At 42.2% G+C, this 25,978-nt stretch overlaps 2 protein-coding genes and 1 long non-coding RNA gene across 3 annotated transcripts in view; 1 reads left to right on the top strand and 2 right to left on the bottom strand.

Annotated features, from left to right (window-relative positions):
* Positions 1–4,441, bottom strand: part of LOC140453986 (uncharacterized) — a 47,117-nt gene extending 42,676 nt beyond the window's left edge. Inside the window, exons 1-2 of the mRNA XM_072548895.1 lie at positions 4,114–4,441; positions 1,212–1,354 (exon numbers count right to left, since the gene is read on the bottom strand). Coding sequence (XP_072404996.1) covers positions 1,212–1,354; positions 4,114–4,180 — 210 coding nt within the window. The 5' untranslated portion in view covers positions 4,181–4,441. The remainder of the gene's footprint in view (positions 1–1,211; positions 1,355–4,113) is intronic.
* A 136-nt stretch (positions 4,442–4,577) lies between these two features.
* anp32e (acidic (leucine-rich) nuclear phosphoprotein 32 family, member E) lies at positions 4,578–22,168 on the bottom strand. Its single transcript, XM_072548897.1, has 8 exons — positions 22,125–22,168; positions 21,954–22,023; positions 16,170–16,319; positions 13,310–13,432; positions 11,183–11,336; positions 9,831–9,973; positions 8,520–8,580; positions 4,578–7,500 (listed from the first exon to the last, which is right to left on the bottom strand). The coding sequence occupies exons 2-8, from the start codon at positions 22,005–22,007 to the stop codon at positions 7,433–7,435; spliced, it is 753 nt and encodes a 250-aa protein (XP_072404998.1). The 5' UTR covers positions 22,008–22,023; positions 22,125–22,168; the 3' UTR covers positions 4,578–7,432.
* Positions 22,169–22,663: 495 nt separating this feature from the next.
* On the top strand, positions 22,664–25,747 carry LOC140453985 (uncharacterized). Its single transcript, XR_011952532.1, has 2 exons — positions 22,664–23,264; positions 23,418–25,747. It is a non-coding gene; the product is annotated as an uncharacterized lncRNA (long non-coding RNA).
* The last annotated feature ends 231 nt before the right edge of the window (positions 25,748–25,978 follow it).

The following is a 25,978-nucleotide window of genomic DNA, read 5'->3' as shown; positions in this document are numbered from 1 at the left end:
GCAGCCCACTTGATAGGCACCTCAATCTCACCTCCATTCCTTCCTCCATCACTGACATTCAGTAGTAGCAGTGTGCACTGCAGAAATTCACCAAAAAACCTTTGACAGCATTTCCATGACCACTTCCATCAAAAAAAGACCGGGACAGAAGATACATGGGAACACTACCACCACCTGCACGCTCCCCTCCAAGCCACTCACCATGCTGAATTTTTTAACTTATTCATTTGTGGGACAAGGGCATCACTGGCTGCCCATCATTTATTGCCCATGCCCAGTTGCCCTTGAAAGGATGAGCTATCTTCCTGAACTGCTACTGTCCATGTGCTATAGGTTTCTTCAATGCCCTTAGGGAGAGAATTGCACGAAATTTAACCGAGCGAGAGTGAAGGAATGGCAATATGTTTCCAAGTCAGGATGACTGGCCAACATTTATTGCCTATCCCGAATTGTTCTTGAGAAGATGGTGCTGAACCTGAAAGGACACTAGACCTGAAACGGTGACTTTGCTTTCTCTCTGCAGTTGCTGCCAGACCTGTTGGAGTTTTTCCAACAATTTGTTTTTTGGGATTAAGATGGAAGCATGGCAACAGAGGGAGAGAACAGGAGGAGGGGATGGTGCGACAGCAGGAGGGGACAGAGGCCAGACAGTAAAGATGGGATGATGAAGGAGTTAAGAATAGAGGTGGAGGTGGGTGATTAAGGGAAGGGACAGAAGAAGAGTGGAGATGGAAATGATATAAAGAAGAGACAAACGAGGGAGCACAGAGATAGACTGGGATGCGGCAGAACAGGAAAAGTTTGTGATTTTAAGGGAGTGATTCATTAAGTTAGATTTGAGAGGGAAGGTTAGTTTTGGAGGGAAAACAGTTGAGTAACCTGACAACACACTCTCTGTACTCTCCATTTGGGTGAGGTAGAGGGAGGAGACTAGAGTCCACAGAACACTATATCCGACAGGGATAAATTGCTGAGTACCAAAAGCATAATGACATTCTCTATGTTATAATACTTAGTGGATTGTAGATACCAAAACACTTACCTAAATGGTAATTGAAATTTACAATACAAAATAAATTTACTGTACCTAAAGTTAGAATTATTGAAATTTGAACTTGGGATTTTCTCTCATCAGTAACTTTTAGTGAAGCCTGTCTTTGATGCACAGATGGGTGGGGACAGTGATAAGTGGGTGGTTTAAAACTACTTACCATTGGTGTTTGTGCTCTGTGTTTCATAGTAGTCTCTCCATGTTTCTTAGGATGGGACAATATGAACTCTTGAGTTGGACCTTTGCTGTGCTGATGGGGAGCGAACACAATGGAGGAAACAGCTGGACAGTTGCAGGAAAACACTGGCATCAAAGAAAGAGAGATTTGCATTTATACACAGTGTCACATCAGAACATAAAGCATAGCTTCAAACCTAAAATCCCATGCAAAGTTTTCATTTGTATCCCCGAATTCTTACATGCCTGATCTTGGTCAGTCACAACCCACTGGAGTAACCTAAGAGGGCAGACTGCAGATGTGAGCTCTGACACTGGGTTTTGGCAGACTAATTGACTTGGGGGTGGGAAGGGAGGGAGGGAGAACTGCAGTCAAACTAATTTCTACTTATTTATCTGCAAATGTAGGTGGATTGTGACCAGGGGTATAAGTCCTGGCTGATGTCAAGCCATCTATTAGCCATTAGATTGCCAGTCTATTTACAGCACCTCGCAACATAGGGGACCCTATAAGTAAAACATTTTAACTTTGTACAAACTATGGTGAGAGATAGAACTGTAATTCTTTAGGTTGCGCTGGAATGTCCCCCACCACCTCCAGACCATAGTGTAGTTGCTCGCTGTGATAAGATGAAGGTACACCCATCCTGCATGCTTTCACCACAGATCTCCACTCCAACAGAGATTGAGGGAGGGAATGAAATCCTTAACACTAGTGTCTTGAATTTTCAGTAATGACCACATCCTTACACATCCCATCAATTCGAACACATTTTTGTTTTTTTTCCCCAAATATCCACAGGATAGATGCCATTAGGTTGCTTTCCCTTTGTGGTAAGGATCTAGGACCAGAGGGCATAATCTCATAGAATCATAGAAACCCAACAGTGTGGAAACAGACCATTTGGCCCAACAAGCCCAAACCAATGCTTAGAGTAACCCACCTACACATCTTTGGACTGTGGGAGGAAACCGTGCAGACATGGGGAGAATGTGCAAACTCCACACGGACAGTTGCCCAAGGCTGGAATGGAATCCAGGTCCCTTGCACTGTGAGGCAGCAGTGCTAACCACTGAGCCACCAGAGAGAAATTGGGAGGAATTTCTTCGTTCAGCAGGTAGTGCATCTATACGTGTCTTTACCACAGAAGGCTGTCCGTGCTGGGTTGTTAAGCATACTCAAGGCTGAAACAGATAGGTTCTGTTTTAAAAGGTCAGGAAAGGAATAAAAGGGTCACTCAACCTGAAATGTTAACAGATTTCTCTCCACAGATACTGCCAGACCTCAACTTTTCCAGCAATTTCTGTTTTTGTTTCAGATTTATAACATCCACAGTTCTTTCAGTTTTTATTAAAGAATCAAAAGGTAATAGAGTAAAGCAGTAAAGTGGACTTGAGCATCATCAGATCAGCTATGCTCATTAAATGGCTGAACAGACCTATTGAACCAAATGGTCTAAGTAAACCAAATTAATCAAACATAATATGCATTTAAGGCATCTGTGTTTGTTGTCTCTTGATAATCAATATTTTCCCATATTATGGTCTCAACAGATGGTGACTGGCCTGTAGGCTGTCGGCTGTCAACTTTATCACTACTGTTTTCTCCCAGTTGGTAATCCTGCAACTGCTCAGCCTAAGTCACACACCCAAAGAGAATTTGAAGATTTTGGCCTTTGCGATTTTCATGTTTGCTTTTCTAAACTAGAAGCATCTAAACAAACTTTAGATATTTCTTTTTTACCCTATCTGATATTGCCCTTACTTTCAATATCAATATTAGCAGCATCCTCTTTCTTGTGAAGACTAGTATCACATAACTCCTCTAATACTTCAGTTTTCTGCTAAAAAGAGATCGCAATTCCTGCCCCTAATTTGCCTATCCTCCTTATGACTCTCCTTTTTAAGGAAATAAAAACTTCAATGCTGACATAGAAAAAGAATGGGAAAACTCTCATTCACATTCCTTTCTTTCACCCCTTTTCAGTTCTTCTCTGCACCACCTGTATTCAGCTGGATTCTGTACTGTATTTTGATCCTGACATTTATTATTTATTTTCTTTCTATTTTAAACTTGGTATCTCTGTTAGCTTTTGATACACTACCTTTTCTCACTCATAGGAATATCATGCTTGTAGTCTTATTGCCTTGGGCAGCACAGTGGCTCAGTGGTTAGCATTGCTGTTTCACAGCAAACCCAGGTTCGATTCCAGTCTTGGGCAAATGTGTAGTTTGCCTTTCCCTGCTTCTGTAGGAGTTCCCTCCCAGTGCTCTGGTTTCCTTCCAGTCCAAAGATGTGCAGGTTAGGGTGAATTCACTGTGCTAAATTGCCCAGTGTCTAGGGATGTACAGGATTAGCCATGGGAAATGCAGGGTTACAAAGTAGATCAGGGTGGGATCCTCTTCAGAGGGGCAGCGTGGATTTGGAGGGCCGAATCGCCTGCTTCAACACTAAGGATTCTATGATCTGAAGATCTCCCAGCACTAATTTATTGTTTGACCTGAACCTTTTGGATACCACCCCTTTTTAGTTGCTTGAATTATCAATCTTACAGTTCAGTATCTTACCTTTCATTGCCCCCACTTTGTAAATCTATTGTAAACCTAAACATATTCTCAAAATAGTAACCCACAGAAAGCAAACCATCCCTCAAAACTATATCCAGCACTCCCTCCCGCTCTGAGCTTGGAAATGGTGTACAGATTTCAAGAACTGCAAGTTGTGTCTTTTTACATTAATTTCCCCCATCAAGTCTATATTTAGATTGCGACCACTGTTTTAGTTCGCTCATAGGTTTCTTCTCAACACCCACCCCCAAATGTTTGAAGGCAGAGTTCAAGTACTGATATTATATGGAGAGTTCTACTAAAATGCCTGGACTTACCCGAGAGACAGAAAACCAAACAAGTGAAGGTAAGGACAGAGTTAACATCGTTTTGGGGTTTTCTCATCTTCCTCCAGACTACAGTATTCCGGAGAGGTTTTGCCTTTGTGTGTTTTAGGTTTGGTGAGGGGGTTTCATTCGTGGTCCATGTTTGCTGTTGAGCTGTATCCTGCTCCCAGGCTCACAGCTGATGGCCAGTCGGTTGCCCTGGAGAGGAGTTTGAATGATACTCGTGCGCAATGCGACGCGGGACTTGGAGTTCAGTTGCACCCGGACACGTGGCCCTGAGTGCGACGCTGGACTACAAATCCCAGGCGGCACCGCGGGGTCGCACCTTGCAGCTCAGCGGCGTTGAAAGCTCATTGATCAAGTGTTCCCTCCCTGTCTATAGGCTGCCTAACCTCGGTAACATTCTGCTTTTGTACAGGCGCGGGGTGCCACAAAGAGACAAGGTGAGGCTTCAGTTTAAACTTTTGGAACTTTATTGTGTGCAACTTTAAAATTTATAAAAACCGGCATTAAGTTTACAGCACAAAACAAACCCAGAGCTGTTCCCAGGAGGCTCTATCAATGGCTAAAATACCCCCCCCTCCTAATAATTAAAATACAGGGTAAAAAGAAAAGCTATGTTTGGAGGGAGTTGAAGAGCAAAACATAGGAGGAAAGAGTTTATAAATACAGAACACGTCTGTATGCATTTCTAAAAAGTTTCACAAAATGTTGTTCATATTAGTTATAATTGAGAAAAGGAAAAAAAATAGCATGAAAGGGGAAGAGTTTAAGTGGGAACATAGCAGGGTGCATGTCCTGGGAATATCCCTAGAAAAAGCAACTTGGGAAACATTCACAGACCACCGCAGTGTAACTGCTCTGGTTCAGATATATGCTGAAGCAAAATGATGCTCCAATTAATTGTTCCAAATTTAAAAATTCTACCATGGCTTCATCCAAATACAGTATATTCTAAACCCAAAAATAAAAAACTACTATTCCAAATACAACTTAAACACAAAAGGGGGACTTTTTTTTTATATAAAGCAGACCAAACAGACTATTTACAAATTGTCTTTTTTTTAAAAAACGGGAGTGTTACAGTTGAAGCACTATCAGAATTTATTTATGTAGGTGGGAAAAGGAAATGGTTACACAGGCAGAACTATTAACTGATTGACAGGAGAGGAGGTACAGAATAAAAACTGCACTCACCACCAAAAAAAAGGACCACTAAACAGCCATTCCAGAGATGAAAATAAAAAGAAAGCACAAGACAGAGGTCACATCCTTCATTTGCTAATTAAGCTAATGCACAAAATGTAGAGGGTGTCCAGACTACCCACCTCAGCGCTTCCCCCAGTGAGAACAAAATTAGAGTACCAAATCTTGGGCACATAACACATCAAGACCACACAATTCCCTTTGTGGGTTAAAAGCCTCCAATCTGAAACTTAATTCTGATTCCTCTTTCCACAAACACTGTCAGATGTGCTGAACATTTTCAGCAGGTTCTGTTTTTATTTCAGATTTCCAGCATCCACAGTATTTTGCTTTTGCCCCAAGTCACTAACATCTTTTCTTAATCAGATTTTAACCCCCAAATTTGTCAATCTTGGAAAATAAATTCTGAAAGTGCTTATTCATAGGTATGGCTAAAAACCACAAGATCTACAAATACAAAACCCACCCCTACAAGTGAATAACTGTCTGCATCTACAAAAAGAATTCTGAGCAATGATTTTATAGTTAAAATGCATTTTGCTGATGGGAGTTGAAGGGAGATGACAGCATTCATGCCAGTATCTACATTAAAAAAACACCCAAATTACACCCAGCTGTACATAACATCTTAACCCATTGTAAAATCCAGTTCCATTAAAATAATTTAGTTGAATGTTGAGACAGTATAAAGATATGTTCTGAGGTCCTTCCCTTATCCTCAAGATAGGTTGAGATGCTCCCAGCTCTTAGAGACAAAAAGTTGCAGATGCTGGAATCCAAAGTAGACAGGCAGGAGGCTGAAGAACACAGCAGGCCAGGCAGCTTCAGAAGGTGGAGAAGTTGACATCTTGGGTGTAAACCCTTCATGTCTACTTCACTACCTCATGATGCCACCTGGCTTGCTGTGTTCTTCCAGCTTCCTGCTGGTCTACCCAACTGTTAACATGGCATGATCATAAAAATACCTTCAGAAACAAGTTAAATTGAGTCACCGGATTAAAATTTTTCAGCCACTGAAGTTATTTTGCGATAATTCTCACACAAACTGCAACCTATACAGTCAGTCAGTTGTCCCCAAACTAGTGCCCTTACCACCAAACAAAAACTCCATGTTCATTTCCAGCAGTTCAGACTCTAAAATCAGGGGCCTTAAGGAATAACAAAACATTTTAAACATTAGCCAGCAGGAAAATGTTAATGGAGGGATCTTATACAGGCACCAACAGAATGGTTTGGTCTAATGTCAGTCTGTTGAGCTGACCTTAGTCTCAGGGCAAATGGAGAGTATTCAACACATTCCACTGAAAACTACTTCAGAATGGAGGTTCTGAAATAAGAGGAATTAATTCCTGCCAATGTCCTCTTTTCATCCCTTGACACAATTTCAACCAAATTTAGAAAACTGGTAGTTGTCCCAAGAGAGGGCATCTCCGCAAGAAAAAAAACCTGGCAGCAGAACACTAGAATCAAGATTTCAAGGTAATGTATAAGAGGGTTAAAAAACTGAGTGCACTTTCATTAGGAATTGATGGGAAATGTATATGTCCAAAGATTACTGAAAATTTCCCATGCAGGCTCATGCTATAAATAATGTCAACAATGGACTGCAGTTCCTCCACTGATATGGAAAGTAATTACAGTATGACAAGTTTACACAAGCTTGGATGCAAATTTGAGAAATGGAAATTAGTCAATACAGAACTTTCTGGTCTATTCTTGTCCCCCTTTTTTAACCAGCTTCAAATCCCATGTGCAATATCACAGGAAATAAACTAGTTCACATTTTTCAAAAGGATCCCTGCTTGCACTTCATTAAAGTACAAATCAAGAGATTCCCATGGAAAGGAATTGTGAAAAAAAAAAGGTGACACAAATGCACCTAAAACATTCCCAGTAAAACTGGAATGGTTTCAAAAAGTACAAAATAAAATATTTCCCTTTCCCAGTTCACTCCATTCTCTCCTGTCCTTTCCTCCTCCTGTCCCCTACCATCTCCCTCCCCCTTCAACTCCCATTGTGACAGTTACATCTAAAGAATAGCAAGAATGCAACAAAGTTGTATTGTGATGAAACAAAACAGGAGTTTGGTCACAGTTGGAGGGAATTACTCATCATCCTCGCCTTCATCTTCTGCCTCTCGTTTTCGCTTCTGTCCTTGAGTGGCAGCATCCTCTGCACAAAAAAACACAACAGCTTTCAGTACAGAGGAACCTCTTATCTGAATGAGATGGGCAGGCACTTTCATTCAGATAATTGAATCAATGCTTTTCCTCTGGGGTTCGGAGTTTTCTGTTAGGTCCACTCCCCATTCAGGAGACTAGGCAGCAGCACACTGCGCACGAGTCCCTGCCAACCCCACCCCCCAACCCTGTCCAACACTGCAAACCTACTGACTCAGGTTTCCACTCCTGAATAGAACACTAGTGAGCCAGTTCAATTTATACAACGATCATACAGCTTTGTGGCCACTTTACACAGACCACCTGTACTGGGCAGGTTGGTGTTAACGTGATTCAGTGGATGGTAAGTTCATGAAAAGGGCAAAATCCTGAATCCAAGTGCTTAAAAGAGCATGCAATAAGTGTTGAACACTGACAAGTAAGCACATTATATGACACTGTTTCAAATGATTCACCAATTGCGCAATTTAGCCGGTTTGCTGATACTCTAAGCAGTTTCCTTCTAAACTGATGTCTGTGGTGATGGCAAATAGCGTTTGGAAATTAGCCTTGAAATATGGCTGTGCATCATTTGCAAAAATGCAAGTGATTGGCATTGCGTCTGCTTTTTAATTAAAACCTAGAATTCAAATACTCAAACTGTCATGTGGGATTTCAGCTTTGTACAGAGTAGTGTAACCAAGTTAAATGTCAACAACCAGAGGACAGATTTAAGATGATAGGTGAAAGAACCAGGGAGAACACAAAGAAACGTTTCCTAATCTCCCTGGAACTGTGATCTGGTGGAAGCAGATTCATTAGCAACAATTTGAAAGAATACTGGTGGCATGCTGTTTTGGGAGACTGGTGGGAAGTACAAAGTTTGAAAGAGGACCAGAGGACTGCGATTAATTCGCAAGCCTTAGCAAAGATATGATGGTCTAAACAGACTCACCCAAACTCTATTATAGACTTCTATATGCTGTCTACACAGATTTTATTCATACCCATATAGCTTTAAAATTATAATACCTTGCTCATCTGCCTCTTCTTCTTCTCCTTCATGAACATAATCATCATCATCGTCATCATCCTGAAAAGAAACAATTTACCTTTGAGGTATTTGGCTGTAAAGTGTCAGAGATCTGGGAAATTCCACAAACCATAATGTAGTACATGACCTAATCAGTTGTTTCAATAATGTAGATCTGATAGTAATGGTGTTCTTCCTGGAGTGGTAAATCACTGCCATCCACTCAAAGCTAGTTAGGAATAGGTAAAAATGCAAACACCATACCCACTGACTGCATGAAAAGGAAGACACCATCAATAGGAGGTGGTGGTGTACTGGTAATGTCATTGACCTATAAACCATGTCCCCAGGTTAATATTCTGAGGAGTATAGGTTCAAATCCCACCACAGCAGATGGTCATTTGAATTCACAAAACTTTGGAATTGAAAAGATTGTTGCAAACAAAAAAATGAAACTATTGACAGTTGTGTGGTTGCCATTAGACTATCTGCCCTACATGTGACTCCAGATTTACAGCAATGCAGTAGACTCCTAACTAGCATCTGGGCAATTAGCCATGAGCAATAAATGCTGGCCTCACAAAGCAACATGCACATTCCAGGATAAATTCTCTGTGGAGTTTGCACATTCTCCCAGTGTCTGCGTGGGTTTCCTCCCAGAAGCCAAAGATGTACAGGTTAGGCGAATTAGCCAAAGCTAAATTGCCCATAGTGTTCAGGGATTTATAGGTTAGGTTCATTAGTTAGGAAAAATGTAAAGTAATAGAGATGGGGAATGGGTCTGGGTGGGATACTCTGAGGGCCAGTGTGGACTTGTTGTGCCAAGTGGTCTGTTTCCACACTTTAGGGATTCTATGAAAAGTTGAATTGTGACAGCTTTTCAGAATTCAGATCCAGCTTGACTTCAATCCAATCTGAAGATCTTCCTATAGTTGTTGATTTTCTTTTCTGAAAAGTAACCTGACGGATGTGAGGATTAATCAAATTCTACCCTCTGACTAAAAGAGCTGCTTTTCCCGGTGTTTTTGTTTTATTTTGGCCTGATCTTTGCTGAGACTGTTGTCTTCCACGTTGTGCAAGTGTGTTGGTGTTAGAGATTACAGGGAACAATTCTAATTTCAATCACTGTTTAGATATTAGCCAACATTTAGGTTGTCTTAAGAAAAAAGGTTTGTGTTATAACAAACAGATTGAAGAAGCCCGATGAGTGTTTTGGCCATTTTGATGATTGAATAAAGTTATACTATTGGCACTACTTGTGGAGTTGTGGGCTCGATTTCCAGAATATTCCTCCTCAAGAATAAACAAACCTGAATTTCTTCTTTCAGAAGATAGGACAGTCCAACCTCCCCTGGTGGTTCACCATCCTCTTCCTCCTCTTCTTCCTCATCATCAAGCTCTTCATCATAATATTCCTCAGCAGCACCAGCTTCGTCATCATCATCCTCACCCTCTACACAAGAAACATTGAGAAGTTTGTATATAAAGATACCATCCTGTGTTACTGAAGCACTAAAAAAAAAAAGTGCTTGATAAGGTTCCCCACAGTAGGCAACTTCAGAAAATTTGGAGGTATGGGATTGAAGCTGATTTAGTGGTTTGGATCAGAAATTGGCTAGCTGAAAGAAGACAGGGTGGTGGTCGATGGGAAATGTTCATGATGGAGTTGAGTCACTAGTGGTGTACCGCAAGGATCTGTTTTGGGGCCACTGCTGTTTGTCATTTTTATAAATGACCTGGATGAGGGTGTAGAACATGGATTAGTAAGTTTGCAGATGGCACTAAAGTCAGTGGAGTTGGGGATAGTGACAATGATGTTGCAGATTAACAGGGACATAGATCAACTGCAGAGCTGGGTAGAAAGGTGGCAAATGAAGTTTAATGAGATGATTCACTTTGGAAGGAGTAACAGGAATGCAGAGGACTGGGCTAATGGTAGGATTCTTGGTTGTATGGATGAGCAGAGAGATCTTGGTATTCATGTGCACAGATCCTGGAAAGTTACTATCCAGGTTGATAGGGTTGTAAAGGCGGCATATGGTGTGTTTGCTTTTATTACATGGATTGAGTTTCAGAGCCATACAGTCGTGTTGCAGCTGTACCAAAACTCTGGTGCACTGGAGTATTGTGTACAGTTCTGGTCAACACATAAGGAAGGATGTGGAAGCTTTGGAAAGGGTGCAGAGGAGACTTACTAGGATGTAATGGTATGCAGATAAGGTCTTGTAAGGAAAGGCAGAGGGGATTGGAGAGTGCTTTCATTAGAGAGAAGGAGGTTAAGAGGTGAGTTAGAGACATACAAGATGATTAGATCGGGTGGACAGTGAGAGCCTTTTTCTTTGGATGGTGATGGCGAGCACGAGGGGACATAGCTTTAAATTGAGGAGTGATATAGGACAGATGTCAGGGGTAGGTTCTTTACTCAGTGAGTAGTAAGGGCGTGGAATGGCCTGACTGCAACAGTAGTAGACTTGCCAACTTTAAAGGGCATTTAAATGGTCATGGGATAAATAGAAGGACGATAATGGAATAGTGTAAGTTAGATGGGCTTCAGATTGGTGCAACATCGAGGTCTGAAGGGCCTGTACTGTGCTGTTATGTTCTATGGAGTCTGCTAGTCTATCTCCTTGAGATTCTTCCCTACTCAAAACAGATTTCTTACCTTCATCAGACTCTGGGGCCTCTTGGTCATCTCGATCAAAGCCATCTAAGTAAGTAATGTGAGGAAGCAGCTTGAAGATGCTCTCCCTGTAGTCACTTGGATTAGAGATGTCACAGTTATACAGGTCCAAGCTCTTTAAGTGAGTCAGGTTTTTCTGAAATTTTACAGACTGAAGTCAATTTCAGGACAAGATAAGGCCATGAATGTTTGACATTGAACATGACTGAACAGTGTCACACAAAAACACCCTGTTACTGAATCCCCTAAAATGTCATTTAAAAGTAGTAACTGTCAAAACAGGCAATTTGGAGTAGTTTAGAAACTAACACGGGAAGCTTTAAAATAATTGATAAATTAGGTTGGGGTTTGTCATTTAGTCAAATGTAGGATATCAGAATGGGAGGGGAAACAAAGAATTCCAGCTAAAACTGATCTTTTATTTCAACTCTGTGCACATAGGGTCAAGACACATGTAGGATGGTTTACATGAAAGAGGGACTAATGAGACACAAATGTGCAGCTTGGAAGGGGCATTCAGAAGTCCACTGATCATATTAATGAGACACACTAAGCCACACTGGGAAAAGTAACGCTTTGTTGCTACAGTGCATCTCCACCCTTATTGGGTACACTTTTACATAGCCAAGCCTCCCTGCCATAAACAGAAAAATAACCCAAATACCTTCAAAGGGTTTGGTGTTTAACAGCAGTTAAAGAATCACTAGCTGCAACATGAAGAGCCTCAAAGATACAAAAGAAAAAGGACAAAATTTCTACACAGCCTGCTAGAAAAGAGAAGCAATAGACACTCTATAATTGACCTTCACTGAGAGGTTCCAGAAAAAGTCTATTCATGGAGCAGCAAGTTACCTGAGTCAGTTGTTATTTTGAATGAATCATATAGGATGGGCCAATGGGCTGAGAAGTGACAGATGGAGTTTAATTCAGATAAACGAGAGGTGCTATATTTTGGGAAAGCAAATCTTAGCAGGACTTATACACTTAACAGTAAGGTCCTAGGGAGTGTTGCTGAACAAAGAGACCTTGGAGTACAGGTTCATAGCTCCTTGAAAGTGGAATCGCAGGGAGATAGGATAGTGAAGGTGGTGTTTGGTATGCTCTCCTTTATTGGTCAGAGAATTGAGAACAGGAGTTGAGAAGTCATGTTGAAGCTATACAGGACATTGGTTAGGCCACTGTTGGAATATTGCATGCAATTCTGGTTTCCTTCCTATCAGAAAGATGTTATGAAACTTGAAAGGGTTCAGAAAAGATTTAAGGATGTTGCCAGGGTTGGAGGATTTGAGCTATAGGGACAGGCTGAACAGGCTGGGGCTGTTTTCCCTGGAGCGTGGGAGGCTGAGGGGTGACCTTATAGAGGTTTACAAAATTGAGGGGCATGGATAGGGTAAATAGGCAAAGTCTTTTCCCTGGGGTGGGGGAGTCCAAAACTAGAGGGTATAGGTTTAGGATGAGAGGGGAAAGATATAGGAGAGACTTTTTCACACAGAGGGTGGTACGGGAATGGAATGAGCTGCCAGAGGAATTGTTGGGGGCTGATCCAAATGCTTCTTAAATGTTGCAATTGTATGGGTATATGAATAGGAAGGATTTGGAGGGATATGGGCCAGGTGCTGGCAGGCGGGACTAGATTAGGTTGGGATATCTGGTCGGCATGGACGGGTTGAACCAAAGGGTCTATTTCCATGCTGTCCAACTTTATGACTCTATATAGGAGAAAACATTGTATATTTCAAAGATGCTGCAATAACAGATCCAACAATGGCAAGGGAGACAGTCAGAATAAGCTGCCCAGTCCCTCTCCAGAAGGAAGTGGATCCCAACCTACAGTTCCCATCCCTGAGAATATCAGAGTTCCTGATGGAGACAAACAATATTCCTGATATTTTCAGACATCCTGAACTTGGGAGGTCAGACTGATTCATCTACAGTGAATCCTATAAAAATGCCTGGGAAAGCTCAAGCTGTAGTTGTGAGCTAGAGCAGTATTTCCACTCATGGGTTTTGTTGAAAACTGGAGAGGAAGTAGTCTGATATGGGCATGTGTATGGAGTTTTGGCTGTGACAACATGCACATGTTTCTAGATCTGAGCAATGGTTACTTACCAGAGGCTCCACTGTGCTGTAGTCTTTGATTTTATTGCTGCTGAGGTTGAGGTACACAAGGTTGGGACATTTCTCTGTTAGTAATTCCAGTCCTCCCGAGATGGAGTTATCGCTGAGCTCCAGCTACAGAAGGAGATAGAGCCAGACAGATGTCTGTAAAGTCCATTCTCAACACATTCAGGAATCAGAACACAAACCAAGCAAAAAAAAAAAGGTCAGAGCATGAATGGTCCCTCATTTCAAAAAAAAATGAAGACAGGTTTGCCTGTCATAGAATCCCTACAGTGTGGAAGCAGGCCATTTGGCCCATTGAGCTCACACTGACCTACCCCCATCCTATCCCTTTAATCCTGCGTTTCCATGGCTAATCCACCTAACTTGCACATCTTTGGACTGTGGGAAGAAACCGGAGTACCTGGAGGAAACCAGTGCTGACATGGAGAGAATGTGCAAACTTCAGAGACAGTGACCAGAGGGTGGAATTGAACTGGTGCTGTGAGGCAGCAGTGCTAAGTGGGCTACTGTGCTGCCCACTATTTATACAGTAGCTCTCAAACAACAGGCTACAATGTATTTCATACAAATGTTCCAAAGTGCAAAGGTAACTACAATTCAAAATAATGCACGAAACAGAAGTCAATACTCGAGATAAACAATTTTTATTTGTAAAAGCAAAGTTGAAGGAGGGTTAATTGTTGGCTAGGGCATCAGAGAGAATTCCCCTGCTTTTCTGGGATCATTACAGCCATCTGAGCCCCTGAATGCTCTGTCAGTTTATCTTCTTACCTGCAAAAATGGCACTTCCAGCAGAGTAGTGCTCCCTCAATACAGCACTGCAGCATCAGCTTGGGCTTTTATCCTTAAGGGTCTTGAACCACAACTTCATGAATCAACAGGCAAGTACTACCAAATACATATCACAGCTACCTGATTTAGGAGCAGCACTCCAAAGCTAGTGCTTCCAAATAAACCCGTTGGGCTGGAACCTGGTGTTGTGTGATTTTTAAGAACTTTGTCCATCCCAGTCCAATATCAGCACCTCCAGATCATTGCTACCAAATATACAAATACTGCAAGGTGGTGTTACTTAAAGTAGCAGCTAAAGTCAGTAACTTACAGACACAAATTCACCCGTGGCATGCCAGCTGCAGGATGCATCATCGGTAAGGTGCACTGCAGAAATTCACTAAGGCTCCTTAGACCCCATCCAACTTCCAACCACTACCATCGGGGAGGAAGAGGAAAGCAGTAGACACATGCTAACACCACCATCTGCAAGCTACCATTTAAAACACTGACCATCTTGACTTGGAAATATATCACTGTTCCTTCAATGTTACTGGTTCAAAATCTTGGAACTTTAACAAAAGAACTACAGTGGCTCAACAAAAGACACACCACCATCTTCTCCAAGACATCTAAGCAAAGGTAACAAATGCTGGCCCAGCCATATCCACAAGTACTTTGTTAAAAAAAAGAAAAGAAAGTTATCAGCAGTTACCTAGGCCATGCACATCAGCTTCTTTGATAATGTGGATCTGTACCAACAGATCCTTTATACCTTCAGCTCTTAAGATGTGAAAAATCAGGTTTATGTTTAGGAAATATACAAAATGACTTCATCCTTAGCCGGCAGCGTAAACAGTAGTTTTAAAAGAGTAAGTCATTTCTGTGATTTGATCCCATTTATCTGGAAATGTGTTGCTGGAACAGCCCAGGTCAGGCAGCATCCAAGGAGCAGGAGAATCGACGTTTCGGGCATAAGCCCTTCTTCAGGCTCATGCCTGAAACGTCGATTCTCCTGCTCCTTGGATGCTGCCTGACCTGCTGCGCTTTTCCAGCAACACATTTTCAGCTCTGATCTCCAGCATCTGCAGTCCTCACTTTCTCCCATTTATCTGGTGCAATTAAGTCACACTCTCACGAAGTGCCTTTCCCCACACTTATGATGTCGTCACTACACAGGAGTGTAGGGATGACAGCATACAGATACTTGCTGTACACAAGTGGGGCCATTGTGGCTCTTGGGATAATCACTGTTAGAAAAATGAGAGGTGATCTTACAAAAGCAACACAAGATCTTGAGGGGATTTGATATGCTGGAGTCTAAGGAACACACATTAAGAATAAACTAAGCTTGTTTAAAGAGTAAGAGGTCTCCCTTTTAAGATAGAGGAGATCTTTTTCCTCAGAATCCAGAGGCTTCCCCCCCAACCAAAAAAAGGGTACTAGAGATGGGGTTTACAAGTTTATTCAAAAGGCAGAGTCAGACCTTTCATCAAAATGGAAGTGGAGGATTGTGAGATACATACAGGAAAGGGCAGTTGAGACCATACTAGGCAACTAAGATCTTATCAAATTGTGAAGGAGGGCCTGAATGGTCTCTGTACGTTCCTATGACCCAAACAGATCACACAGTCTGGGAGCAGTGTCTTAGTGAGGACAAAGCTTAAAAATGTGTTGCTGGAAAAGCGCAGCAAGTCAGGCGGCATCCAAGGAGAAGGAGAATCGACATTTCAGGCATAAGCCCTTCTTCGTGAGTACAGCCAGAATTCTATAGTGTCAGCATCATTGTAGCATGGGAACAGACTCTTCAGTCCAACTCATCCAAGCTGACCAAGTTTCCCAAACTTGCCAATGTTTGGAAATCTGCTGGAAATTCCACATTCAGGGACAGGGTGAGGTTCAGCTGCAATACTCTCCACTCCCACTAACTGACGAAGGAAAATCAGGGATGTCAAAATATTTAACAAACTCTGCAGCAAGCCCTGTTCCCCTGACCTTAGAAACAAATCCATTAATACAATTTTTACCCTCACCCCATCCAAACAAACTAACTCATGCTGCCACAAAAGCTCACCTTCAAGAGTTTGTGCAGGTTTGGAAGTTTGGCGAGAGATTTGAGTCCCACATTGATCATACTGAGATACTCTAGCTCCTTAAATCCGTCATCAAAGCCATCAATCTCCCCTTCGTTGCTGCGACAGTTGTCGATTACTAGCTCTGCGACCTGAAGTGGGAGGGAAAAATAAAAGCATGTTTCAGCTACTCATTGTCATTTGCATAATGAAACACTCCCCTGGTCCCACTAACTCAGCAAAAGCCCCAAGATGTTCACAAACACTCCTGATTGCAGCCACTATATAGCAGGGATAGCAGTGTAATGGCTGTTAGCCAGAGGATGTGATGGTACATACCACAGGATAACTTGTATATCCAGTACTAACAGGTACCCTGAGCTTTTACAAACACAGAGCATGACAGTAAATTGGAAATACAATCTCCTGGAACTGGAAGATTGCATTCCTATGTTGCCTACATCATCTAGGCTGGTGGATCAATTGGACAAAGTAAATGCAAGTGAATCACATAGACCTGCAAGGGACCTCCTACATGTCCAGAGTAGGATGTTCAAAATGTTCAGGACCTGCAAACCTAGGGAATCAGTCAGTCAACGAGGCCAGAGAATGTGTGGAGACCACCACAAGTCATGTGGAGAGCTTTAACTAAATACCTAGCCACAGATTAGCACAGTCAGGGACAGGAGAAGCTTCCAAATCCCAGTGTTGCAACCTTTGTTTCATCCTTCTCTTATTTCTCCAGTTGCCTTCTCTAGTATCAAAATCAGCCACCTGATTTTAGAACTTTCCTTCCCCAGACTTCACATCTGGTGAAACTTTTAGACTAACATCACCGTCCTCTTCCAGTCAGAGGGTCTTAAAACCCAACTTGGTACTGTATAATACAATTATTGTGTGATTTTTAAATCTTAGCTATGTCTACAATTCCTAACCATGGCAGTAACGCACTTTTGGATTTTTCAACGAAAAGTTATCCACAAATAGAAAAGGTCCAAATGGGGAAAAAAAAAGGGTGAAATTGTGAGGTTTGGTTTGGTATTATGCACATTTGGATCAATATCCCCCAATAAACCAACTGGCTAAGGCCCAATATCCTTAATGACAAGTGATTTGGAGGAGCTGGTGTTGGACTGGGGTGTACAAAGTTAAAAAGCACACAACACCAGGCTATAGTCCTGTTGAACTATAACTTGGTGTTGTGAGATTTTTAACTTAACAACAGAGATAGAAACAGACTCCTGCCTTTAGGGACTGGTGGGCACCACTAGGGCAGGGGTGCATAAATACCCTGAAGAATGATATTTTGACACTGTTGAATGCTTGATTTTATCTATTCTGATTAGAATGTTTAAAGTAGCAGAAACTGGCTCCTTCGAAGTTAAACTAAACAAACATACTAGCATATATTCAACATTCGTCATTTCGTGGACATTCTTACAATTAGAACACAAGTTCAAGTTCTTCTATTATTCCGGAGGTTCCCATTCCATACTAAAAAATTAGTTTGAAATCATTAATCCATTACTTTGGTGACCCAGTTTAAGAAAAAAAGGTTTACCATCTGTCAGTGAAAGGAAAATAGATTATAACTTAAAGTCTTATGAATACCGTGGGCAGAAAACAGGCCTCAGGGCACAACATATTAGAAGTAGTGAATGAAGCAAGTTCTAACCACAACCAGACTACTGTGCTTTGCTGAACTTGTGAAATGCTTCCAAGCATTGTGGAAGCAAAGTGACTTGATATTGATATAGCCACATCGCCTCAAATCTCAGTACCCAGGTACTTACCTCCCCAGACCAGGTCCACAGGACTGGTCAACATACGCATTCACAATTGAATATTTCCCACTGATGTGCAGGAACCAGAAAACAGCGATGTATGAACTCTCCCAGTACACTGGCCTTTCACACACTGATGTTTAACATTTTTTTACAATGATTTTAGTAAAAAGGAGAGACAGTCAGGATAACAGAAGAACCCCAGGAAATTAAGCAGGGTGTCCTCCTCTCAAAGTATGGCAGGTAGGACTAGATTGGGTTGGGATATCTGGTCGGCATGGACAGGTTGGACCGAAGGGTGTTTTCATGCTGTACATCTCTATGACTATGTGTAGGTTGGATGGATTGACCATGCTAAATTGCCCCAGTGTACATGTAGGGTAGGCAGTCTAGCCATGGTAATGGCAGGATTAAGGGATTGATTGGGATGCTGTTCAGAGAGTCAGTGCAGACTTGATGGGCTAACAGCCACTTTCTGCACTGGAGGGATGCTCTGATTCTGAGATGGCAATAGGCACTCAAATCACATTCTGGATGTTTTTCAGATGTGAAAGCTTTAAGTCCACATATCAACACATCAGCCCAATATTAAGCCACTACCAAACCACTTCAAAGCATTTGCCCACTTAAAAAGGAGGCTTAGTGCTGTGTCCAATCGCCACATATGGCACCTGTCCCTGGTAGTGCACACTGCTGACCATTCTTCCTCAGCACAGCTGGGCAGCAAGTGTCACTAAACTGTTCCATTAGACATCTTCACAGCTCACAGCCCAAAACTCAGTTCAGTAAAATCAGCAGCAGTATCCTAATTAACTGTGTTTCCCTTAAACGTGGGCCAACCTCAGCTGGGACAGTTTCAGCGTTAGCTATCACCAGACCAGGGTTAAGCTCATTTCCAATCCATCTGGTTCACTGCCAAACCAATTGAAGCATCAGTGGCATCCTCAGGCTACCTACAGAATATAGGTGACACTGCATACCAGTGAGCAGGAGAAACTCAGGCCAGAAAGACCTTTGCCTCACAGTCAACCAGTGACAGTGACAACACCACAGCATGCTGCATTTATACCAGAGTATCCCGTTTCCTTTCTGGTTAAAAGGGATTGACAAGTTTTTAATCTCTATTTTTTTGTGGGGAGGGGTTACTGCTGGAAAGGTCAGCATTTGTGCAAATCCCTTATTACCTTTAACTTAATGGTAATTTCAGAGGGCAGTTAAAAGTCAACCAGAATCAGATTTACAGCACAGAAAAAACAACCTTTTGGCCCATCATGTCTGTACCAATCAAAAAAAAAATCTAATCCCCTTTTCCAGCACTTAGTTCACAGCCTCATATGCCTTGGCATTGCAAGTACATAACAAAATACAGTTCAAATGTTTTTTAAGATCGTTATTGTTTCTGACTCTATCACCCTTACAAGTAGCAAGTTCCCAATTCTCAATACTCACTGGGTGATCACAAAATGTAATTCCTAATGAAGGGCTTATGCCTGAAACATCTATTCTCCTGCTCCTCGGATGCTGCCTGACCTACTGTGCTTTGCCAGCACCATACTCTCTACTCTGATCTCCAGCATTTGCAGTTCTCACTTTTTCCTGATAGCAAAGTGTTACTCACATTCCCTCGAAACCTCCTGCTCCAGAGACTATGAATCTCAAGTTATATGTACACCAGACCAGGTAACAATGACAGATTACCTTTCCTAAAAGGTACGTGTAGTTCTGGTCTCCTTCTTATTGAAAAGGATGTTGTGAAACTTGAAAGGGTTCAGAAAAGATTTACTAGGATATGGCCAGGTTTGGAGGATTTGAGCTGTAGGGAGAGACTGAATAGGCTAGGGCTGTTTTCCCTGAAAGGTCGAAGGCTGAGGGGTGAGCTTATAAAATCACGAAGGGCGTGGATAGGGTAAATAGACAAGGTTTTTTCCTGGGATGAGGGGAGGCGAAGAGTCCATTACTAGAAGGCATAGGTTTAGGGTGAGAGGGGATAGATATAAAAGAGACCTATGGGGCAACTTTTTTCACGCAGAGAATGGTGTGTGTCTGGAATGAGCTGCCAGAGGAAGTGGTGAAGGGTAGTACAATTGCAACATTTAAAAGGCATCTGGATGGGTATATGAATTGGAAATGTAGGGAGGTATATGGACTGGATGCTGGCAGGTGGGATTAGATTGGGTTGGGATATCTGATCAGCATGGGAGGAAGGTCTGTTTCCGTGCTGTACGTCTCTATGACGATAGTGAACCAGATGGGTTTTTGAATCACAATCTATGATACTGTTATGGTCATGGTCACCATGACTGAGTCCATCTTTTATTTCAGATTAATGGAGTAATTCAGATCCAAGAAACAGGCAGAATGTTATAGCAACATGATTACACACTATTATGGAAATTACCCAGTGATAACTCACCAAGGATTTATACACTATATGGTGCACCATTAAACCATAAAAGACTGACAAGGCAATTTTTAAACACACTCCAGGGTTTAGAAACTCGTGGATCTAAAACAACTGCCCACGACAGATGGGAACAAGGTGCAATGGTTCTCGCTCATTACTAATGTCTTGTAAACTAATGCAAATACAAGGATAAGATGAAGTGCTGTTGTAACAGTCCCCAAAATCCATAAGATTTATTATCACCCATTACAGGTTTTACTTGTATAACAGGAAGACAAAAGCAAGATTAAAAGATCAAAGTGCAGCAGAGTGAGGAAAAAAAATAAGAGAACAGACAACAAGCAATTCAGTAAGTTTGTGATCTCTCATTTGTTGCACAGCTAAGTTTGCTTGCTACCAGATGCCTCTGATTCTGTGCCTTGTGTTGCAGAAAGCCATGATCAATGTAGAGCATAATGCTTTACAGGCCTCAACACACTGCCAAAAGTCACTTGAATCATTCACATAGTGACCAGGGATATTATGGTTTAGATAAGGAGCTAGTGCCAAATTACAATTATGTTCTTATATTTAACATACAGGAATCAAAAGTTACATTCACCAAATAGGTGAATAACACTTGGTGATTCATCACCCAGTTGCTTTGGGACCCCACTTTAAATACTCAGTTGCAAGAAAATGCAACCATCACTAGACTTGAACTCAGGTTTCTACCAGGTCTGCTGAGTTTCATCAGCAGTTTCCATTTTTTTTTGCAACCATCAAACTGATTCCTTTCTCTACCCCTCCACCTGACTATTGCTCAACTCCAGTTCCACAGGAATATAGTCACCAGGTCCCTACTTATCGGAGGAGTCAATAAGCCATTCCACCAGGAAAGGTGTCACAGCCAAAAATCAATCCCCTTTTCACCGAACATCAAAAAAAACACACACACACACACACCAGATGGGAGTTCAAAAGTAAGAACTCTGACCATTTACAAAACAAACAAAAATCCCCCCCCCCAAAAAAAACCTGCGGATGCTGGAAATCAGAAACACACAAACTGCTGGAAAATAAACTCAGCAGTTCTGGCAGCATCTGTGGAGAGAAAGCAGGGTTAAAGTTACAGGTCCAGTGAGTCTGCTTCAGAACTTCTGAAATTACTGCAAAATGATGTGGTAGGAGGAATAAAATGGGGAGGGGGTTGGAAGAAGTCCACCCCAACACACACACACCGTTTTCTGGGTTATTTTTTTAAAAAAAACAAACAAAAAAAGTCTAAAGCATGCACACACGACAAAAAAATAAATAAAATGCAAACCCTCCCCCAAACCCCAAAAGGGCAGGAAAATAAAAAAAAAAAGAGACAGAATTTCAGATCAAAATAAGACACTGCAAAAGTAAGAACTGGACAAATATAAATCTATCTTGAGGGAGTGCAGTGGGAAAGATTCAGTTGAGTTTTAAGGGAAATTCCTGCAGCTCTGAAGGAAACCCAAGTGAGCAACCTGGACTTTTTCCTGCAAGGGGGGGAAAAAAAAAGAGATCACAAAAACAAGTGACATGTGCTGTTAAAACTCCCTCACTCCATTAATGTGTAATAAACCCTTTACCTCGCCTGGGTTCCTGTTCCTCAGCTCCAGTTTGATCCTTTTCTTCATCTCCATTTTCCCCCAGCCTTTTCTTTTTTAAAAAAAATATAATTTGAACAAGACGAAAATCTTCCCAAAGAAAGAAAGACAAATAAATAAGCAGCTTTTTTTTTCCCCCACTCACTCACTCACACAGACAGTCAGAGACAGGGCTCAAGCCAAGGACAAACGGCCTTTATCTCCCCTACGGTTACTCAGCCTCCATTACACACAACCCACACAGCTCCAGCTCCCGCCCCCGGCCCCCTCTCCCATTGGTCCCGCCGCTCACTCCAGTCCGCCCATTGGTTGCGATTCAAATCCCGCCCTCCCCCCCCGCGCGCCTGCCCCTCCACGTCCCGGGTGCTCATTGGTCGCGGCGCCGCGTTGATCATCCTCATGGCGGAAGGTGATTGGATCCGGTGGGCGGGGTTTCCCCCAGCACCTGCCCCCCCCCCCACTCCGTCGAGCAAGATCAAAGGGGATGAAGGGGTTGGCCGCGCGCTGGGGACGCGTAGGGGATGGCGACTCGCTATTGGCTAGCTCTGCTGTCACTCTGTCGCTGGGCGGGACGTCGTGGCCGTAGATTCCCAATGCGATTGGTCCAAATAGGAAGGGGCTGGTCGCGCTCCGAGGTCTGATTGGTAAAGGCGGGTGTCAATGAAAATTGAATTCTCCGTCCCTCCCTCAACGTTGGAGGTTGTGAAAGCGCCAAAAGCTGGGTCGGAAGGGGGTCGGTGTATTGGTGAATAGTGTAGACCCCTCCCTGTTGACGAACAACAACAACAACAACAATGGCGGACGTCGATTAATGTCCTTCTTATAGACTGAGTGAGGCAAAATCCTTCTGTTTTTTTTTACCACATTCAGACTTTACTAAATAACCTGCTTTGTGCCCGGGGTCGTCATATCTCACAAGTTTTTATTTATTTCCCCTCACCCCGCCGTTCCCTTCGGTCTATTTGTTATTTACCTGTGTCGGGGAGCGTCCCCCCCCCCATCCGAAATGATCCAGAATTAATCGTTTAATCGCAAATCTAAAACCAGATCATGTATTTTATGTGTGGTACACGGATCGCGCTAAATTCTGGGGGAGGGCCCGCAGAGGCAGGCGCTTTGTCAGGTGGAATATCGAGGAAAGGAAAACCAGATCCAAACGTGAAAAAACCTTTTCGGAAAAGGAGGAGGTTTGGTGTTTCATAAATGTTCTTACCCCACCTTACCAAACTAAAGATGGGAGGACAACTTGTTACGAGGTTCATCCATGGATGCTGAAGAAAATGCATGCAAAAGGTATTTGGCACCTTGATTTTATGTGAAGTTTTGTTTGTTTATATGTATGCATGAAATGCATTGTTTTATGTTTGAAAGGTAGAGGATGTGATGAAGCTTCATGAAACTTCTAGGCTTGGCCTTCTAGGTTCCACAGCTTGTTTTTTATTTCAGGAAGGATTCAGAAAAGATTCATGAGAATGGTTCCTGGAATGAGGGACTTCAGTCCCCCATGGGTAGGTTGATGCATCTCCTCCTCAAAAAAGGGAGAGCAAGTGCTTGAGGGGAGATTCGATGGGAAATGTGACCTGAACTGTTAGGCTGGACACAGGAGGAAAAACGTTCCTCCCATTTGTCGGATGGGACTCAAATGACACTGATTGATGGCAAAAGGAGCAAAGATGACATGAGACCAAGCCTTTTTCTCAAGACCCGATATCAAGTTTAACAATTATAGAGCATGAACGCTTGCTTCCATGTCTATTTCCCATCACCACACCCAGGTCCTTTCAATCTACTTTCAACAACTCATAGCCCCCATTATCACCTGTCTAGTTTCTCCTTTACCCTAGTTTACTATCAAAATAATCCCTTTGTCAACCTACCTTTTTTCTCTGACTCTTTCTGGGCTCTCTCCACGTATTTGCGCATGCCCCTCCATTAAGCTATACCACCTTTTCCCAGCTATGGGCAGTTCTGAAGGAGGGTTACTGGACTTGAAATGTTAACTGTTTTTCTCTCTCCACAGATGCTGCAAGACCTGCTGAGTTTCTCAAACAATTTCGATGCATTATTTTTCAGATTTTCAGCATCTGCAGTTCTTTAGTTTATTTTCCATTTTTTAAAAAATGGTTTTAATCATAGGAGTTATTATACTCTGTCTGGCAATGTGATGGAGATGGATCCAGTCCTCGCTTTCGAAAGGGAATTGGATGAATCTCTGAAGAGAGAAAATGTGCAGAGCTACGAGGAATGTATTACATTCATTTTTGGTCCCCTTACTTGAGGGATGTAATTGCAACGGAGGCAGTTCAAAGGATGTTCACTGGATCGATTCCAGAGATGAAGGAGTTGTCTCATAAAAAGAACCTGAAAGGGTTCAAAAAAGATTTATAAGAATGTTGCCAGAGTTGAATATTTGAGATATACGAAAAGGCTGAATAGGCTAGGGCTAATTTCCCTCGAACATCGGAGGCTGAGGGGTGACCTTACAGAGGTTTATAAAATCATGAAGGGCGTGGATAATGTGAATAGCTCTGGTCTTTTCCGCAGGGTAGGTAAGTCAAAAATCAGAGGGCATAGGTTTAAGGTGAGAGGGGCAAGATTTAAAAGGCATCTAAGGGACAATTTGTTCACGCAGAAGGTGGTGCGTGTACTAAATGAGCTACCAGAGGAAGTGCTGGGGGTGAGTACAATGGATATGTGAATAGGGAAGGATTAGAAGGCTTAGGCAAATGTAGGCAAACAGCACTAGATAATTCAAGGTACCTGGTTAACATGGATGAGTTGGACCGAAGGGTCTGTTTCCGTGCTGTACACCTCTATGACTCTAAAAAAGATTGAACAGTTTAGGCCTATACTTCCTAGAGTTTAGAAGAATAAGAGGACATTTAGTTGAGATATATAAAATGCTAAAGGGGATTGATGAAGTAGGCAAAGAGGGGATGTCTCTAGAAGCTGGGACAATCTAGAACAAGAGGTCATAGCTTTAGGAGGAGGAGGAGCGTCAAATTTAAAACTGATTAAGGGTCTCAAAGAGTCATGAATCTGTGGAATTTACTAACCAAGAGAGCATGGATGCCAGGGCATTGAGTAAATTTAAAAGGAGAGTAGTTTTTAGTTTGTAATGGATTGAAGGGTTATGGCAAGTGGGCAGGGAAATGGAATCGAGGCCGATATGAGATCAGCTATGATAGCATTGAATGGCAGAGTAGGCTCAAGGGGCTGAATTGCCTCCTCCTGCTCCTTATGAAATGTGGGTGTAGAGGGGCTCTGGCTGAGTTGCTGTCTTGGAGTGAATTGATCCAAACATGACAAACTCCATGAGCATCCATCTCTACTGTAACCTTTATGATTTCATAGCAGTCAAATAGGGAAGATACTGCTAAATGGCTCAGACTACAGTTGAGAGTCCAGTGCAATGAGGCATATCTCATAGTACCTGTTTTAACCGGTTTCAGGTATTCTGTGTTGTATCTTCACAGCTGAGTTTTGATTTATTTGTTTGAGTTAACTGAGTGAAAAACCAAATCAATAAAACTACTTCAATGCTCTTGGGTAAATACATAACTTCCTAATGCTGCAAATGTTCTGGTGCTCAGTATTTGAATGATCCCATGTTCTTCTGAATTCAAGCTCTCCTATTTTTGTATTGTTGTGTTGTAAAGAGAGATCTGTGTACCTCTGTACTATCCACGATCAGCCTCCTGAAAATAATTACCTTGATGACTGTCCCTGGTTAAAATGATTAGGAAATAAAAGAAGTCTTTTTCTCACCCCTTCAAGCTTGTTCCATCATTTGTTGTTTTCAATTTCAGCTACATTCTTACACTATACAATCCCTTGATTCCCTTTTAGTGTCTTCAATCCACAGTAGTTGAACTGCAGTAGTTCAAGAAGGCAGCTCACCAACATTGTCTCAAGGACACCTAGGAACAGGCAATAAATGCTAGATAGCCAGTGACCTCCTTATTCCACAAAAATGAATATACGAAGAAATTTCCTCAGTATCCACT

This window comes from Chiloscyllium punctatum, chromosome 28 (genome assembly GCF_047496795.1).
Source record: "Chiloscyllium punctatum isolate Juve2018m chromosome 28, sChiPun1.3, whole genome shotgun sequence".
Lineage (NCBI taxonomy): Eukaryota > Metazoa > Chordata > Chondrichthyes > Orectolobiformes > Hemiscylliidae > Chiloscyllium > Chiloscyllium punctatum.
The sequence above is the reverse complement of the archived record's forward strand: the minus strand, read 5'-3'. Positions and strand labels throughout refer to the sequence as shown.

Bases quoted from the DNA above. Each gene is read 5' to 3' on its own strand.
- anp32e (XM_072548897.1), bottom strand. From the start codon at position 22,007: ATGGAGATGAAGAAAAGGATCAAACTGGAGCTGAGGAACAGGAACCCA. The intron at 16,320-21,953 runs GTAAAGGGTTTA...CTCCCACTTCAG, and splicing joins GGAACAGGAACCCAGGCGAG to GTCGCAGAGCTAGTAATCGA. The intron at 11,337-13,309 runs GTAAGTAACCAT...GTAAAATTTCAG, and splicing joins ACAGCACAGTGGAGCCTCTG to AAAAACCTGACTCACTTAAA.